This window comes from Aotus nancymaae, unplaced genomic scaffold (genome assembly GCF_030222135.1).
Source record: "Aotus nancymaae isolate 86718 unplaced genomic scaffold, 86718_ANA_hifiasm-v0.15.2.pri h1tg000008l, whole genome shotgun sequence".
NCBI classification, from domain to species: domain Eukaryota; kingdom Metazoa; phylum Chordata; class Mammalia; order Primates; family Aotidae; genus Aotus; species Aotus nancymaae.
This window is the reverse complement of record NW_026988419.1, coordinates 1,407,911-1,426,341: the sequence shown is the minus strand read 5'-3', so window position 1 is coordinate 1,426,341 and position 18,431 is coordinate 1,407,911. Positions and strand designations below refer to the sequence as shown.

Sequence of the window (18,431 nt, the reverse complement as noted above, 5' to 3'; positions counted from 1 at the left end):
TCATTAAGAACTTGCTTTATGTATCTGGGTGCTCCTGTATTGGGTGCATGTATATTTAGGATCATTAGCTCTTCTTGTTGCATTGATCCTTTTACCTTCATGTAATGCCCTTCTTTGTCTCTTTTGATCTTTGTTGGCTTAAAGTCTGTTTTATCAGAGACTAGGATTGCTACCTCTGCCTTTTTTTTACTCTCCATTTGCTTGGTAGATCTTCTTCCATCCCTTTACTTTGAGTCTATGTGAGTCTTTGCACATGAGATGGGTCTCCTGAATACAGCACACTGCTGGGTCTTGCCTTTTTATCCAGTCTGCCAGTCTGTGTCTTTTGATTGGGGCATTTAGGCTATTTACATTCAACGTTAATATTGTTATGTTTGAATTTGATCCTGCCATTTACTGGCTGGTTGTTTTGCCCATTAGTTGATGTGGTTTCTTCATTGCATCATTGTTCTTTACCATTTGGTATGTTTTTGCAGTGGCTATTACCGGTTGTTTCTTTCCATGTTTAGTACTTCCTTCAGGAGTTCTTGTAAGGCAGTCTTGTGGCAACGAAATCTCTCAGCAATTGCATGTCTGTAAAGGATTTTATTTCTCCTTCACTTATGAAGCTTAGTTTGGCCAGATATAAAATTCTGGGTTGAAAGTTCTTTTCTTTAAGGATGTTGAATATTGGCCCCCACTCCCTTCCAGCTTGTAGAGTTTCTGCCGAGAGATCCACTGTGAGTCTGATGGTCTTTCCTTTGTGGGTGACTCGACCTTTCTCTCTGGCTGCCCTTAGGATTTTTTCCTTCATTTCAACCCTGGTGAATCTGAGGATTATGTGCCTTGGGGTTGCTCTTCTTGAAGAATATCTTTGTGGTGTTCTCTGTATTTCCTGGATTTGAATGTTGGCCTGCCTTGTTAGGTTGGGGAAGTTCTCTTGGATAATATCCTGAAGACTGTTTTCCAGCTTGGATTCACTCTCCCTGTCACATTCAGGTACACTGATCAAGCGTCGATTAGGTCTTTTCACATAATCCCATAGTTCTTGGAGGCTTTGTTCATTTTTTTTCACTCTTTTTTCTCTAATCTTGCCTTCTTGATTTAGTTCATTGATTTGATCTTCTATCTCTGATATCCTTTCTTCTGCTTGATCGATTCAGCAGCTGAAACTTGTGCATGCTTCACGGAGTTCTCTTGCTGTGTTTTTCAGTTCCATCAAGTCATTTATGTTCTTCTCTAAACTGGTTATTCTAGTTAGCATTTCATCTAAACTTTTTTCAAAGTTCTTAGTTTCTTTGCATTGGATTAGACCATGGTCTTTTAACTCAGAGAAGTTTGTTATTATCCACCTTCTGAAGCCTGCTTCTGACAATTCATCAAACTCATTTTCTGTCTTGTTTTGTTCCCTTGATAGTGAGGAGTTAATCTCTGGGAAGGGAAGAGGTGTTCTGGTCTTTGAAGGTTTCATCCTTTCTGCACTGTTTTTTTCCCATCTTTGTGGATTTATCTCCTTTTGATCTTTGAAGTTGGTGATTTCAGGAGGAATCTCTGAGTGGACGTCTTTTCTGTTGCAGTTGGAGCTATATCTTTTTTGGCCTGTAGAGGCGCTGCTGGGCTGCCTTGGATTCAGCCAGGTTGCTGGGTGGGTAGTCTTCCCTGGGGTTTGTTTGCAAGTGAAATAAGCCCCGCCTCTCCAATGGTGTCTCTCCTTCCCTGAGCTCGAGCTTCCTGGTTGGGGTCAAACTGGTGTATTTGCTGCCAAGCTGTCTGGTGCATGGGCTTCAGTTTGAGTTTTGTTGGGGGTGGGGCCTGCCAGGCCTTATGACCTGTTTCCCTGCTTTCAGCTTTGCCTCTTTCTGTGGGACGGTTGTTCTGTCCTGCTGGTGTTAGTCCACTCTTCCGCCCAGATCCGACCAACAACTTGCGGCACCAGGCAGGAGCCGTCGCTCAGATTTGCATTGACAACCCATGGTGCCCCTCAGTCTGGCGGGGCTCTCGTGGACCGTGGGTTGCAGGAGGGATGAGGTAAGCACAGGATCCGAATCGAAGGACCACGGGGGTGAAGTCCCCCAACCCTCTGAGCCAGCTGCACGTTCCAGGTGGGGATGTGCCCTGCTCTGTCGGTGCATTCTCCCTGAGCAGCTCTTGCCCTGCTTTAGCTCCCTCCCTGGGCTATTTTCAGAGTCCTTCCAGTCCCCCGAAACGAACCCGACACCTCGCTTGGAGTGGTGAAGTCCTCTAGACCTCTGCGTCTCATTTGCTGGGAGCTGCATTCCCGTGTTGCCTCCTCTTGGCCATCTTGGCGCCGCCTCCCACTGTGTGCAAGTTTCAAGCTTGCATATCCTCTTACCTGCCATTTTCTTCTGTCATGTCTTGTACTGCATCAAATCTTTTGAAGTTTTCATTCTCTACAGCGATCAGATAAGTGTTTAATTCTGTCTTTCTGCTGCATTTTCTACAACATAATTTTTTTACATCAACTAATCCACCTTTTGTTGTAAGACTTGAGACATTTGCTCCAAAGTACTGTGCTGCTGTTCTGACAGATTTACTAAATAACCCTTGCCTGGGCCACAGTTTCAAAGGACCATCTCTGGATGACAGAGCCAACTCTCAGGCCAAAAGCTTGGTGTTTCCGTCATGAAAAGGCTGGGACTTCACCCAGTGGTCTCCCACTTTCCCCACAGGCGAGGGCTGCATTGCCCTTCGGTTAGAGGCCACAGAAACGCAGCTGCCCATCTACACACCTCTCACCCACCATGGGGAGATGACAGGCCACTTCCAGGGTGAGATCAAGCTGCAGACCTCTCAGGGCAAGAAGAGGGAGAAGCTCTATGGTAAGCAGCAAGCCCCTCCCCAGCTCCCTCTTCAGCACCCCCCCAACCCCCCTGCTTTAGGGACAGGAACGTGCTTTCTCAGCAAAGCCGTCAAATGGTCTCTCTGCTGTGGCCTCAGAGCAGAAATCCAGCACTGGAAAAGATCTAACAATCTGGCCCGACCCTCACTGGACTCAAAAATTTCCCAATGGATCCCAACACCCAGCATGCCCAGATCACCCTCCCTGACCCTGTGGATTTTTCAGGGCCCCAAACTTCACCTATCAGCCTTTAGGCTTCGTCATTCCCCCATTAGCATCTCCGCCAAAAGAAGGACCCAGGGTACCAAGCAAATCTACCTCTTGTTAAATCTTTCCTTCCAGGCTGTCTGGGAAGTCCAAAGCTACAGCTGCAGTTGAGATTTAGAATTTCTTGGGCGACCTTTACTCGTCCAAACAGCCACGTGGTGCCCACTCCCATATACAAACAGACCTTGTACGTGCCTAAACCCTGCCCTCATGGTGCCCACCCAGGTTTCTGTACCTTCCAAACTGCTTTTTTTTTTTTTTGAGACAGAGTCTCACTCTGTCACCCAGGCTGGAGTGCAGTGGCACAATCTCAGCTCACTGCAACCTCCACTTTCAGGGTTCAAGTGATTCTCCTGTCTCAGCTTCCAGAGTAGCTGGGACTATAGGCGCATGCCACCATACCTGTAATTTTTGTATTTTTAGTAGAGACGGGGTTTCACCATGTTGGCCAGGCTGGTCTGGAACTCCTGACCTCAAGTGATCCACCTGTCTTAGCCTCCTAAAGTGCTGGGATTATGGGTGTGAGCCACCACACCCAGACTGGATTTTTTTCTTTTTTTTTTTTTTTTTTGGAGACAGGGTCTCACTCTGCAGCCCCAGGCTGGAGTGCAATGGCATGATCTCAGATCACTGCAACCTCTGCCTCCTGGGTTCAAGTGATTCTCCTGCCTCAACCTCCCGAGCAGCTGGGATTATAAGCACCTGCCACCATGCCTGGCTAATATTTGTATTTTAGTAGAGACAGGGTTTCACTATGTTGGCCAGGCTGGTCTCAATCTCCTGATCTTAAGTGATCCGCCTGCCTTGGCCTTCCAAAGTGCTGGGATTACAGGCATGCACCACTGCGCCTGGCCTGTTTGTTTTATTTTAATCTGACAAAACATATTTGCCTATTTTGTACATTGCTGAGACCAATAAGTTGGAAATGTCACATGAAATGACAACTCTGGATCCCAACTCTCTGCTGTGGAGCCACAGCAGGCATAACTAATCAATCACTGAATTCTCACGAGGCCTCAGAATCTTGCTTAACCCATCTCCCCAGGTACCCATTATTCACTGTGCAGATCAGCCTGCAAATGGAAACCCCTTTGCCATCCCTCGCCTAAGCTCTGGAAGCTGGGCCCTCACACGCTCTTTCCTGGCTCTTTCCTTCCAGACTTTGTGAAGACGGAGCGTGATGAGGCCAGTGGGCCAAAGTCCCTGAAGAACCTCACCAGCCACGACCCCATGAAGCAGTGGGAACCCGCCAGCAGGTAAAGCAGGCATGGGGAGGGTGTTCGCGGGAGTGGATGTCAGCGACTCATGACAAGCTAGCATGGTTTGGCCGAGTGTGATGGCTCACGCCTGTAATCCCGGCACTTTGGGAGACCAAGATGGATCACTTGAAATCAGGAATTTGAGATCAGTCTGGCCAATATGGTGAAACCCTGTCTCTAATAAAAATACAAAAATTAGCCGGGCGTGGCAGCACTCACCTGTAATTCCAGCTACTCAGGGGCTGAGGCAGGAGAATCACTTGAACCCAGGAAGTGGAGGTTGCAGTGAAACAAGATTTCGCCACTGTACTCCAGCCTGGGTAATGGAGCGAGACTCCGTCTCAAAAAAAAAAAAAAAAAAAATTAGCTGGGTGTAGTAGTCTAGCTACTTGGGAGGCCAAGGTGGAAGGATTGCTTCAGCCCAGAAGGCTGAGGCTGCAGTGAGCTGTGATTGTGTCGCTGCACTCCAGCCTAGGTGACAAAATAAGACCTTGTCTCAAAAAACAAAACAAAAGAAAACAAAAAGCACTAGTGTGACTCAGCAGACCCAGGGCCTGTGAGAGGCGAACTGGGACACAGAGAAACCAAGGACCTAGCCCACAAGAGGTGCTCTCCTGCCTCCACTCTGAGAGTCTCCTGACCGCTGGGGAGGGTGGTGTGACTGTGACAAAGCCTGGGAAACTAGCGTGATGGGAAGTTCAGTTTGGCTCAGCTAACATTTGTTGAGCCCCTATGATGTATCCAGTTCTAGAGAAATCAAGGCAAATTCGGTGCAGTCCCTTACTTAGAACTTGCGGCCTAGTGCATGAAGAAGTGACTGCAGGGAGGATGGAGAGATTCCAAGTCTCCAAATGGTGGCTGTGTCTTCCGTGGGACCAAGGACGCCAGCAATCATGGGATCCGTGGCCACCAAACCCCACCCTGTCACTAGCAAGATGAATCACTGGGGGAAAATGCACACCGGTTGGTCTTGGCAGAGACTGAACTGAGAGCAGTACAGATGATAAAGACTGTATTAGCAGAGGATAGACATCCAGGGTAGCAGGGCTGCCCTCACTCGCCGATGTGGTCTCGAGTTCCAGAATCAAGTTCTGGTCTCTTTGCTGGCTCACCAGCCAAGGAGACAGAGCAATGGTAGCAGCAGACACAGCCTGTTCCTCTCCTCCCTCCCTTCCGCCACCACCCCTCCCCACCAACCCTTGCCTTCACCCCAGCCACCCCCGCTGCACATGGGAACGCTCATCTCTACACACTCCCTGATCCACTTCCAGCTTCCGAGGTTCTCAGTCATGGGCACACGTGCATCCCTTTCACTCTCCCTCCCATGACGGTCCCATCAGCAAATGCATCCTGGCTCTGAAGTGTCTACTGGTTTCCAGAACCAGAATCAGTGTAGGGAAACAAATTCTTTTCCATTTTGACTAGTATGAGAATGAGTCTTCCTTTTTTTTTTTTTGAGATGGAATCTCGCTCTGTCACCCAGGCTGGAGTGCTGTGGCATGATCTCGGCTCACTGCAACCTCCCCCTCCTGGCTTCAAGCAATTCCTGCCTCAGCCTCCTGAGTAGCTGGGACTACAGCCAGGGTGCCACCATGCCCGCTAATTTTTGTATTTTTAGTAGAGACAGGATTTCGCCGTGTTGGTCAGACTGGTCTGGAACTCCTGACCTCGTGATCCGCCCGCCTCAGCCTCCCAAAGTGCTGGGACTACAGGCATGAGCCACCGTGCCCAGCCATGAGGATTTATTTCTTAAGCAGACATTGGTGGAGGGAGCAAGGTACAGCTAGGGACCAGCTGGCGGTGCACATGGGAGCTGTGGAGTGTCCCTGCTAGCCTATATACTCAAACTCAGTTCTCAAGAGGCTGGTGCCTGACACAGTGGCCACGTGCCGTGTCTGTTGGGGCCACCTTGCCCGGGTCTGGGCCAGCCCCTCCATAGCTTTAAGCTGACTGCCCCCCATTCCAGGTGTGACCTCACACTCATTTTTCTAAATATGCACGTGGCTGTCTCCGTGCTGATGCTGCACACACAGACGTGGGGCTGACATGTTCCAGAAGAACCCCTGCCAGACTGCCCTGAAAATCCCCTTCTTCCTGCCACCCAGGCCACTCCCACCATCTCTCTGCGTTGCCAGCCTTGCCAGCTTTTCACTCTATCCTCTGCACCTGCTCACCAGCCTTCAGACCGTCCAGGAACAGGCCAAGGCCCTCTCACCTGGAGGCCTTACCACTGCCCAGAACACCCTCCCCTTCTTGCTCTCTTATCTGCTTATCTTCTTATCTCAGTTAAAAGACCATCTCCTCAGACAGGGCCTCCTGGGGTCACCCAATGCCCAGTTGGTCCCAACACTTCACTAGTCTCCATCTTTGTCCCTTGTTACTCTGAGATTTCAGCACTACAATGCTGCGTCTCTGTGCCACTGAGCTTGTCTCTCCCATCCAAAGCGAGTTCCAACAGAGACCATGGCTGCCTCACTCACAGCCATATTCCCTGCTCCTGGCCTGGGGCCGAGTGCTTACAAGGCTCTCAGTAACCACAGTGTCACACGGATAGATGAATGAATGAATGATGATGAACGAATGAATGAATGAATGAATGAATCACTGCCCAAGAGGTGAAGGAGTTGAGGACAGCCCAAGAGAGCCCCAGGGTTATCAGAGGACACTTTCCGTGGTGCTGACCCCGAGAAGGGAAGGGGCCCTGAGATGTGACCCTGTGTCTTCCCTGCAGGACCCCTCCATGCAGTGGCTCCAACATCACCGAAATCATCAATCCCAACTACATGGGAGTGGTGCCCCTGCACGTGAAGCAGACCTTGTCCCCTGAACAGCAGCCCACAGCCTGGAGCTACGACCAGCCACCCAAGGACTCCCCACTGGGGTCCTGCAGGGGAGAAGGTCCTCCCACACCTCCCTGCCAGCCGCCCATCTCACCCAAGAAGTTTTCATCCTCGACAGCAAACCGGGTTCTCTGCCCCAGGACACAGGAGTCAAGGTGAGCATCCTCTTCATTAAGATGGTTCCCTCCCCTACTTATGAAAGTGCCCTGGGCTTTCACCCTGGAATGGAAGCCTCATGAGGGCCATGATTTGTGTTCACTTTGCTAATGACTTGTCCCTGGGGCTGGGAACACAGCAGGCCCCTAAACTTGTATGTGGAGTCTTCCACATCCTAATCTATTGGGGCAACTCGATTTCTTTTTAAAGGGTAAAAATTTGTAAAGATATTGCCAAGAAAAGGAATCTTGTATAAAAACTACAAACATACCAAAAAACATGTTTCGGCCAGGCGTGGTGGCTCACACTGTAATCCCAGCACTTTGGGAGGCTGAAGCAGGTGGATCACTTGAGGTTAAAAGTTTGAGACCAGCCTGGCCAACATAGTGAAACCCTATCTCTACTAAAAATACAAAAATTAGTCAGACGCGGTGGCTCACGCCTATAATCCCAGCTACTTGGGAGTCTGAGGTAGGAGAATCTCTGAACCCAGGAGACAGAGGGTGCAGTGAGCCAAGACTGTACCACGGGACTCCAGCCTGGGTGACAGAGCAAGACTCAGTCTTGGGAAAAAAAAAATTCTAGAGCTAGTGAACCTTAGGCATCTCCCACTCCCTAGAAGGCCCCATGGAACAGGGGTGGGAATTTCCATGGAGAGTCTGCTCGCACTACGTGATTCCCCTCTTTTTTCTCAACCACTAGGTTCCCTGTCCTATAAGCAGCTTCCTAGTCTCTCCTGTTGGGGACACTTAGTTAGAAACTGGAACTAGGGATGTAAAAGTCAGGCAGAGCAGCTGACCTGCAGAGAGAGGAGGCCTGGCCCTGAAACTCTGGGGAAGCCCCAGATGGTGAAAAATACTGATCGGAGTCTAGAACTGGTTCTGGTAGAAGAATGGAAGCCAGATAGGAGACCGGGCCGGGCAGCCGAGGAACGAGGTTGGCACTTCCCAAAGGCACGGCCGCTCTCGGGTGATGCTGGCACAGAGCAGACCAACCACAGGCATGTCATGGGTACACAAGCGGGGAGCTCTACATGTTTCTAGTAGCTGCAGGATGACAGACAGACGTGAAAGTGCAGCCCCAATTACCAACGATTTGAGATGTGCAAAATAGCATGAGCATTGTCTTCCCTCGAGGCTCTTTGCCGGTGAATCATAACCTCAGGGGTTCACCCTCAGCCTCTCTTCCCCAACACTGGGTTTTTCTTCATCTTTTCTCTATGAGGACTTGGATGCTGTCTGCCACACGGGGGACAGAGCCAGCAGCAGGTGTGCTCTCCATCACACTGTCCTCCAGCTCCCACCTTCGCAGGCGTGGCCTGGTGGGGCCTTCCTCTGGATGGGGGAGCTGTTGACACTCTCATTTCTCAAGATGTGCAAGGTATGCTCTAAAAAATGGACAGGCTGGGCACGGTGGCTCACACCTGTAATCCCAGCACTTAGGCCAAGGTGGGCAAATCACTTGAGGTCAAGAGTTCGAGACCAGCCTGGCCAACATGGTGAAACCCATCTCTACTAAAAATACAAATATTAGCCAGGTGTGGTGGCACGCGCCTATAATCCCAGCTACTTGGGAGGCTGAGACATGAGAATCACTTGAACCCAGGAGGTAGAGGTTGCAGTGAGCTGAGGTCACGCCACTGCACTTTAGCCTGGGTGACAGAGCAAGACTCTGTCTCAAAAAAAAAAAAAGGGATAGATGAGAGGAAGTCAGGAAGAGAGAGAAGAAAGGACAAGACAGGATAGCCCTGGAGCTCAGCTCAGCTGTCTGTCTCTTTACCGCTGTACAGAATGTGTTGAGAGGATGTTAGACTCTGCTCATTCCCTAAGAAACTTGTGGGGAGGAGAAACAACTTCAGTTTTCTGCCCTGGAAATATGAGGACAAAAGGCACTATTTGGTGGGTATCCAGGCGCCTGTGTGGCCACCCCTTTGGAGACCCCAGGAAATGGAGCTCTAAGCAACCAGAAAGAACAAGGAGCATGATTATTGGTGTAAGTGAATGCTTTTCAGTTCCCAAAGCAAATGGATCTTGGTGCTTAACAATGAGCACACAGCTTGGCGGAAGCGTGTTCTCCACAGCCCCATGGTGACAACTGCAGACAGGCCAGCATCCATGGGCAAGGGGCCCCCAGGGTGCGCTTCTGACTCACTGCGCACCAAGGAGGCGCTTGGAGCCTGGATCCCTGCAGCCCCACCTGCCTTCCTTCCGCTGCTCCAGGTCCCGGGCTCAGCCAGAGCCAAGGCTGTGGGGTGTTACAAGCACCATCAGTGTTTCTCCACCATCACCCAGACCCACGTGCAGGGACTGACCTTCCCAGTTTGCCAAGTACTCTCCCAGTTTTATTTATGTAATTAATTAATTAATTTTTGAGATGAAATTTCACTCTTTTTTTTTTTTTTTTTGGAGACGAAGTTTCACTCTTATTGCCCAGGCTGGAGTGCAGTGGTGCAATCTCGGCTCACTGCAACCTTTGCCTTCCAGGCTCAAGCAATGCTCCTGCCTCAGCCTCCCAAGTAGCTGGGATTACAGGCATGCACCACCACGCCCAGCTAATTTTTGTAGTTTTTAGTAGAGATGGGGTTTCTCCATGTTGGTCATACTGGTCTCAAACTCTTAACCTCAGGTGATCCGTCCACCTCAGCCTCCCAGAGTGCTGAGATTACAGGCGTGAGCCACCACACTCGGCCTCTGTCCCAGTTTTAGCACTGAAAGTCCCACATCTAGGAAACCCTTCAGTCCTGCACAAGCAAGGAGGATGACTGGTCACCCCAGACCGACGCTGTGCGGTTAGGAAAGGGACTCTTTCAGCCCCTGGCCAGTGCTTAGCTGCTTTAGAGAAGAGTCTTTGCTCTTCTGAATCTGAGAAGTAGAGTTATTTGCTGCAGGAATCAACTCTGTCCCCTGGATATCTGTTCCCTTATTCAACAACTGTGGCCTGCTATAGCAGTCAATTTCTCGCTACCTTTGGTCAGGGGAATAAGACTTACTTTTGGGTTTTTTGTGGTTTTCCCCAGTCTTCCCTGGCTGCCCCCACCAAGCCTTCCCCTCTAAGCGCGGCAGGAGCCTCCTCCTAGAGGGAAAGCTTCTCTGTCTCTAGCGCGCTGCTCTTTTCCCAGAGGAGTGAGCTTTGGAGTCACGGAAGTGCTTGCACCCAGGGCTCTCTTCCTGGTCCTGCCCCCAGTTCTCTGAAGTGAGCCCCTCCTCCATCTCAGCCCCTGAGAGAGGGTGGTCAGAGGTCAGGACTTCTTGCTCCTTCATCTGAAAACTTGTGGCCACCGCCAGCTGCACCCTCCTGTGCCCTCTTCCCTTGGCTAACTCACAGCAACAGCCTTTGAGGGCCCACACGCGGGTGCAAAGAGGGCTGCAGGTGGAGGGGCGCTTTCCAAAGTCCTTGTTCAAGGCCCCAGCAATTTCTATGTATGCACCTGCTCTAAGGTGTTTCCAGAAAGTAATGGGCAACACCCCCAAGTGCACAGTCAGGCTCCCTTTGGTGTGTCCCCGAGTCTAGCTCCCCTGGAGCCCCGTAGCATCTCACCGGCATCTGTGCGAGGACAACGTCCCGCCTTTGTCCCCCGAGCCCACACCTGCTCCCCCAAAGAGTCACTGTTGAGTGCCTTTGAGCAGCATCATAGTGCACAGCCCATCAGTGACAGGCGTGGCAGCCTCAGCAGCTCAGTGGGTTCCCGGGGATACACAATAGCTTCCTTTTTTGTAGAAAGCAGAACCTAGAACACTCCCCTGGGAGATTCTGCTGCTGGTCAGGAAGTAAAATGTGTTCCCATTCCTCATTCTCATAATTTGCTCAGCAGGAAATCACCTCCAGCCAGAGCAATGATGAATCAGAATACAAGCAAAGGCAGCGCTTGCCTACTCTGGGTCACACAGAAGCTTCCCCTGCCAGTGAGCGGAGTAGGCCTTTCTTCTAGCTGCTGGCCTTGGTTTCCCCAGTACTCGCAAGTGTCCAAATTCCCTCTGACTTTCACCATGACCACCACGCGTTCCTTCCGCTGTGAGTTAGGAGAGCCTTCCAGGCAGAGGACTTCGTGTGTTAACCGGGGTGTCGGCCCCCTGAGCTCAGATTCTGTCCTTGTTTGTGGCTGTGTCGCTGTGCCTGGGGAAGGGTCTCACACACACGTTTGGTAGATGGAGCCTCTTGAGCTTTCACCCTCAGGTAGCACTTCCTGTGGAGGTGTGATCACCTTCCTGAGCGGTCGTGCAAGTGCTGGGTCAGAGCAGAATGGCTGGAGTCAGAGGAGAGGCTGTGGGGTGGGGATGGGAGGAGCTGGGAAAGGAGGCGTGTTGGCTGGAGAGACAGGGAGGGGCCGTGGAGAGCAGGCTCGTCTGATGAGGATGAGGGGTTGATATTGAGATGCCAAATAAGTTCTCGCTTCATTTCTCCTACAAGTGCCGTGCCCCTTGCTCACGGATGCTCTGATGTGAACAGTTTTTATGGTGGAAAAGGTCCTAGGCCAGAACTGAGGCTGTCTTTGAGGACAACATATGATGAACACAGTATTGCTTCCTCTTTCTTTTTCTACTTGAGGTGAAATTCACGTAACATAAAATTAACCATTTCAAAATGAACAGTTTGCTAGGCTGGGTACAGTGGCTTGTGCCTGTAATCCCAGCACTTTGGGAGGCCAAAGTGAGAGGATTGCTTGAGGCCAAGAGTTCAAGACTAGCCTGGGCAATATAGTGAGACCGCCATCTCTACAAAATAAAACAAAACAAAAGAATTAGCCAGGCCTGGTGGTACTGCCTGTAGTCCCAGCTACCTGGGAGGCTGAGGGGAAGGATCGCTTGAGCCCAGGAGGTTGAGGCAGCAGTGAGCCATGGTCGCACCCTAGCCTGGGCGACAGAGCAAGACTGTCTCTAAAACGAAACAAGACAAAAAAATTTGGTGGCATTCAGTACATTTACGACGTTACACATGTCTATCTGGTTCGGAAACATTTTTATCACCCCAAAGAAAGGCCCAGAGCCATTAGGCAGCCACGCCCCACGTTCTTCTCCCCTGAACATGTGTCTTCCCTGCTCTGTCCCCGGCTCTAGGCCCAGTGACCTGGGGAAGAACGCAGGGGATGGGCTGCCTCAGGAGGACCTGCCACTGACAAAGCCTGAGATGTTTGAGAACCCCCTGTATGGCTCCGTGAGTTCCTTCCCTAAGCCCGCTCCCAGGAAGGACCAGGAATCCCCAAAAATGCTGCGGAAGGAGCCCCCGCCCTGCCCAGAACCCGGCCTCTTGTCGCCCAGCATTGTGCTCACCAAAGTCCAGGAGGCTGAGCGCAGCGAGGGGCCAGCCAAGCAGGCGCCCGCGCCCCGGCTGCGCTCCTTCACCTGCTCGTCCTCCACCGAGGGCAGGGCGGCCGGCGGGGACAAGAGCCAAGGGAAGCCCAAGACCCCGGCCAACTCCCAGGCCCCGGTGCCAGCCAAGAGGCCCATCAAGCCTTCCAGGTCAGAAATGAACCAGCAGACACTGCCCAACCCAACTCCACGGCCGCCGCTGCCAGTCAAGAGCCCTGCGGTTCTGCACCTACAGCACTCCAAGGGCCGCGACTACCGCGACAACACCGAGCTCCCGCACCACGGCAAGCACCGGCCAGAGGACGGGCCACCGGGGCCGGTAGGCAGGACTGCCATGCAGGTGCGCTGCGCCACACGAGGGCTTGTGTGCATGTGTGTGCACGTGCATGCCTGAGTGCGTATGTGTGTGCGTATGCATATGTGAGTGTGTGCGTGTGTGTGTGCATGTGTGTGTGCGTGCATGCCTGAGTGCGTATGTGTGTGTGTATGCATATGTGAGTGTGTGTGCATGTGTGTGCGTGTGCATGCCTCAGTGCGTATGTGTGTGCGTATGCATATGTGAGTGTGTGCGTGTGTGTGTGCATGTGTGTGTGCGTGCATGCCTGAGTGCGTGTGTGTGTGTATGCATATGTGAGTGTGTGTGCATGTGTGTGCATGTGCATGCCTCAGTGCATATGTGTGTGCGTATGCATATGTGAGTGTGTGTGTGTGCACATGTGTGTGTGCGTTCATGTGCACACTTGCTTGTGATAGTCCTGGGAACTACTCCATGAGAAGGGAGAGTCAGGATTTGAACCCAGGCCTGCCTGTCCCACACATGCCTGGCCCTGCTTTGCCTCTGCAGCAGTTGTTGAAAGGAAGAAAGGCAGGTGTGTGGATAAACTCTTAGTCCAGTGTCAGGCACAGAGGAAGAAGATTCCATAAAGAAAAGGAGCCTAAATCATTTATATCTCATTGTTGTTATTATTATTATTATTATTTTGAGATGGAGTTTTGCTCTTTCTTGCCCAGGCTAGAGTACAGTGGCGTGATCTCGGCTCTCTGCAACTTCCACCTCCCAGGTTCAAAGGAGTCTCCTGCCTCAGCCTCCCGAGTAGCTGAGATTACAGGCAGCCACCACCATGCCCGGTTAATTATTGTATTTTTAGTAGAGATGAGGTTTCACCGTGTTGGCCAGGCTGGTCTCAAACTCCTGACCTCAGGTGATCCACCTGCCTTAGCCTCCCAAAGTGCTGGGATTAGAGGTGTGAGCCACCGCACCTGGCCTCATTGTTATTATTAATTTGCATTCATACTTGAAATTTTCCCAATATTTTAGAGCATTCAGCACACTTTCCCCCTCCTTGGTGTAAAATAAAAAAAAATTTGAGCAAAACCAACAGCAGTTAAGAACAGACTCTGGAGCCAGGCTGTGTTGGGTTTGAATTCCAACTCTCCCACTTCCTGGCTCTGTGCCATGAGCCTCGGTTTACTCATCTGTAAAAAGGGGCTGTTAATGGCACCTGCCTCACAGAGTTAGAAGAATAATCGCATCGTAGACTATTATGAATTATTACCGTACGTTATCATCTATATAGAAATTATATATTTGTATATTTACATTTCTATTATCCATTACATATCATTTCATATATATACTATGCATATTACATATGTGTATATATAATATACATGTATATGCATATTACATATGTGTATATGTTTTATATATATATATACATATTATTTACCTAAGCATGGTGCCATGTAGTTCCAGCTACTGAGGAGGCCAAGGCATGAGGCTAGCTGGAGCCCAAGAGTTAAAGGCTGCAGTGAGCTATGATTGCACCACTGTGCTCCAGCCTAGGCAACAGAGTAAAAACAATTTTTTAACATAACTAGATAAAGTACTTAGAACATTGGGTGCTGACTCTTCTCAGCTACATGTTAAAGGAAGCCTGGCCTAGCCCACAGCATGCAGGGCCACGGGCCACGTAGTTCAATGTGGCCTGGTGAGAATGAGCCCTGACGGCCCTCTGTTCTCCTCCCACAGTGAAGCCCTCGGTGAGCTGCCGGTGAGTCGGGAGCCCAGAGGAACAGCCCGAAGCCACTGGGAACCTCTCCCGGGACCTCCTGCTGGCTCCTCCTACCCAGCTTCCTACGCAAGGCTTTGTGTTTTTCAGGAAAGGGCCTAGCTTCTGTGTGGCCCATGGAGTTCACTGCCTGTGAGACTTGGCACCAAGTCCTGAGGCTGGAAGAAAAACGCATGCCAGACGGGCAACAGACAGTCTGCTCTTGGTACTTGAGACTCTGGTGCCTTGTTCAGGGTGCCATCTGAAGAAAGGAACTGCAGTGCCGATTCGAGGGTGGAGATATAAATAATAATAATAATATTGATAATAATAATGGCCACGTGGATCGAACACTCACTGTGTGCCAAGAGCCGTGCTAAGTGCTTTATGAACCTTCATCGTATCAGGATGACCTCGAGAGCTGAGGCTCTAGCCAGTGAAAACCACGTACCCAAACCCACCAGTTCCCAACGGAGGAGTTTGGAGAAAGCATTAAGAAGGCCAGTGCCCTCCTGGAGTGAGACGAGGGCTTGGCCTCAGGGAGCTGGAGTCTGGGTAGCTTGTTCCGGGTACAATAAGCCTGTTCTGTCCAGCTTCAGTGACACAAGCTGCTTTAGCTAAAGCCTCGGGGGCCCTGCGTAGTTGGGTGGCAAGCAGGATTCCCTGGCTTCTCAGTTCTTTAGTTGGAAGGAGCAGGAAATCGGCTCCTACCCTCAGCGGAGAGATCTGGCCTCAGCCTGGGCTAGGGATGCCAGGGCCCGTGTCGGGTTCCCTGTGCCCTCCTCGAGGTGGGCAGCCACCACCAGCCACAGTGCAGCCGAGCCCCCAACACATATTCCATCGTGCGGATGGAAGAGTCTTTGCTGTTGCTCCCGAAAGCCGTGCTCTCCAGCCTGGCTGCCAGGGAGGGTGGGCCTCATGGTTCCAGGCTCTTGAAATAGTGTAGCCTTTTCTTCTTAGCTCTGTGGCTTTCAGCTCTGCTTCCTTGGTTATTAGGAGAATAGATGGGTGATGTCTTTCCTTGTGTTACTTTTCAACATAGCAGAATTAATGTAGGGAGCTAAATCCAGAGGTATGTGTGACGCAGGGGAAGGGTATGCGCCCCACATTCCCACGGTGGAAGTGTACGGAACCAATAAATTGTGCCTTTCTCACTCAGCTGTGTGTGTTGCTTTTCTTGACATTTGGATCCGTAGATGTCCTTCTAGACTGCAGGGCCGCCAGAGGGCCCAACTGAGGCAGTTAAGGGTTCGTGGTGGTGACGAATGGTGTTGCCCTGACCAGTGGGACACCACAGAGCCAGTCTGAAGCTGGTCCTGGACCGGGAACAGGCGGAAACAGCACTCCTTCCCTCCACACATCTTCCTGGCACTCCAAGCAACCTGCAGCAACCCAGATGCCACGAGCATCCCCTCCAAACCTGCTCTCCTGCAGCCCACCACAAGTTTCTCCCAGCTTTTATAAGTTTTCACTGCTTAAGCTGCAGAGCCAAAAAACACGTCGGCCATGCAATATATAATACACATATATTATACACATTAAAGGCAATGGCCCATGCCTGTAATCACAGCACTTTGGGAGGCCGAGGCGGGTGGATCACCTGAGGTTAAGGAGTTCAAGACCAGCCTGGCCAACATGGTGAAACCCCGTCTCTACTAAAAATACAAAAATTAGCCAGGTGTGGTGGCACGCGCCTGTAATCCCAGCTACTCGGGAGGCTGAGGCAGGAGAATCACTTGAACCTGGGAGGTGGAGGTTGCAGTGAGCCAAGATTGCGCTACTGCACTTCAGCCTGGGCGACAGAGCAAGACTCCCTCTCAAAATAAAAAAAAGAAGAAAAAAAAGCATGTCAACACTTCCCAGGTCAGGGAGCAGCCCCCGGCCCAGAGGCACAGTGCAGGCCACTTCCAGGGCGCCTCTGCCTCACCTCAGGCTGCCTGGCCTCTGCTCGTGCTCACAGACACCAGGCCTGGGCTCCAGGCACGGCTTGGAGCAGTGTCTTTGGCAGCCTCGGAGCAAACCATTCACTGCCGTGCCTCAGTGCCACGTGGAGCCCAGCAGGGGCAGGACTGAGTGTCTGCTGGGACCACGGCTCCCTACCCTCACTCAGCTGCGGGCTTACTTCCTGGTGTCCATATAGAACCTGACCTAAGTCCCAGGCCCCAGCCTCTGACTCAACAGACCAAGGGCCAGGGTGAAGAGACAGCTGGAGACACCCAAACATTCTTCAGCCTCCCAGCCCCCATTACCAGAGCTGAGGACCTGGGCATGGATGCTCGGGGTCCCTGGGGAACTCACTGGCTGCCAGGTGGGCTGGCCTGCTACACAAGTGCCATCAGCTGCTCACCCACAGGGAGAATGGCAAGTCCGAGGCCCCACGCCCACTTGAGATGGCTGTCTAGGCGCTCCCCAGCATTTCTGTGGGTTCCCAGGAGATACGGGTAGGAGAGCAGCTGTCTGGGGCATGCCTCATGCTCCCCCTCGCCTGCTCTGAGTTCTAGTTACTCAACCAAATGCAGTGCCCCCTCCACAGTCAAGCCCAAGGCTGCTGTGACGTCCTGGCTTTGATTGAACTTAGTCAGACAACAGAGGCCGACCTGTGCTCAGAACAGGAAACGCCATGCAATGCAAGATCTTTCATCCCTGTCTTTCCCATCTCTCAGCCCTGCACCCACCCCTGGAGGTCTGACCACCTTCTCCTTAGGCTCTGGGCTGCCAGGATCATGGGGGTTCCACCTTAACCAGGGCTCTCTCCTGTCTCTCCTTTCCTGACAATTCTAGGCTTCCAAACACCCAATTTCCCCCTCTGGCAGCGTGAGAGGGAACCCAGACATCCCCACCTCCTTATCACCTACGTAATTCACCTCCAAGTAATTCACCTACACCAGGCTCCCTAACCAAGAAGGCATGTCAGTTAGCCAGCTCTCCTCATCAAAGGGCTCCCTTCCTGGGATGAATTCCACTGCCCTCTGAGATTGCAGATGCTGCTACAGTCACTGTTCCTTTTCAGAGGCAATTTTTTCCTTCTCTGCATGATGCCATGAATGCTGGTTGAGAGCAGCAGAGTTTGTGCCAACAGGAAGGTGTTACCCTCACGATGGCCAGTCTCTAGCCACACAGCTCTTCCCAGTGCCTCCAGCCCCCACAGCCTGGAGGGCAGCACTTGCAGCCCATGCCACCTGCAGGGACAGAGTCGGCCACGGGCTCCTCCTCCTTCCTGGATTTCCATTTTTTTCCACACCATTTTCCCCACCCTGATAGGAGAGAAATTAGTGAGTCATTCAGAAAAGCTGTCTCCCACAGCTACCTTCCCTAATCCCAGCCTACCAGGTTGTCATCTTTGCATGTCCTTAAAATAGCTCCTTTCTCTTGGCAAACAAATTTCCATGGAGACCCAGCTATGGGAAGGCCCAGAAGCTCTCTGCAAGGCAGCAAACTCAGCTCCCAGCCTTCACTCCGACAGAGACCCTCTATAATTCAAATGTGTGGTCTCACCCCCACAGACACTCCCACCCACGAAGGGCCCATTTCGGGAAATCTGCGCTGCCCAGGGAACACACTGACAGGTTGAGTCTAGGTACGGACATTTTCTTTTCTTTTCTTCTTCTTTTTTTTTTTTTTTGAGAAGGAGTCTCAACTCTGTTGCCCGGGCTGGAGTGCCGTGGCGCCATCTCAGCTCATTGCAACCTCCGCCTCCCGGGTTCAAGTGATTC

At 51.5% G+C, this 18,431-nt stretch overlaps 1 protein-coding gene across 3 annotated transcripts in view; it reads left to right on the top strand.

Moving 5' to 3' along the window:
• Window positions 1–15,876, top strand: part of INPP5D (inositol polyphosphate-5-phosphatase D) — a 147,517-nt gene extending 131,641 nt beyond the window's left edge. The window contains exons 23-27 of one of the 3 annotated variants that reach the window (XM_064372881.1): window positions 2,670–2,819; window positions 4,266–4,362; window positions 7,097–7,360; window positions 12,416–13,007; window positions 14,700–15,876. In XM_064372881.1, coding sequence (XP_064228951.1) covers window positions 2,670–2,819; window positions 4,266–4,362; window positions 7,097–7,360; window positions 12,416–13,007; window positions 14,700–14,702 — 1,106 coding nt within the window. In that variant the 3' untranslated portion in view covers window positions 14,703–15,876. The remainder of the gene's footprint in view (window positions 1–2,669; window positions 2,820–4,265; window positions 4,363–7,096; window positions 7,361–12,415; window positions 13,008–14,699) is intronic. The other 2 variants (XM_064372884.1, XM_064372882.1) reach the window with 2 other exon arrangements.
• The last annotated feature ends 2,555 nt before the right edge of the window (window positions 15,877–18,431 follow it).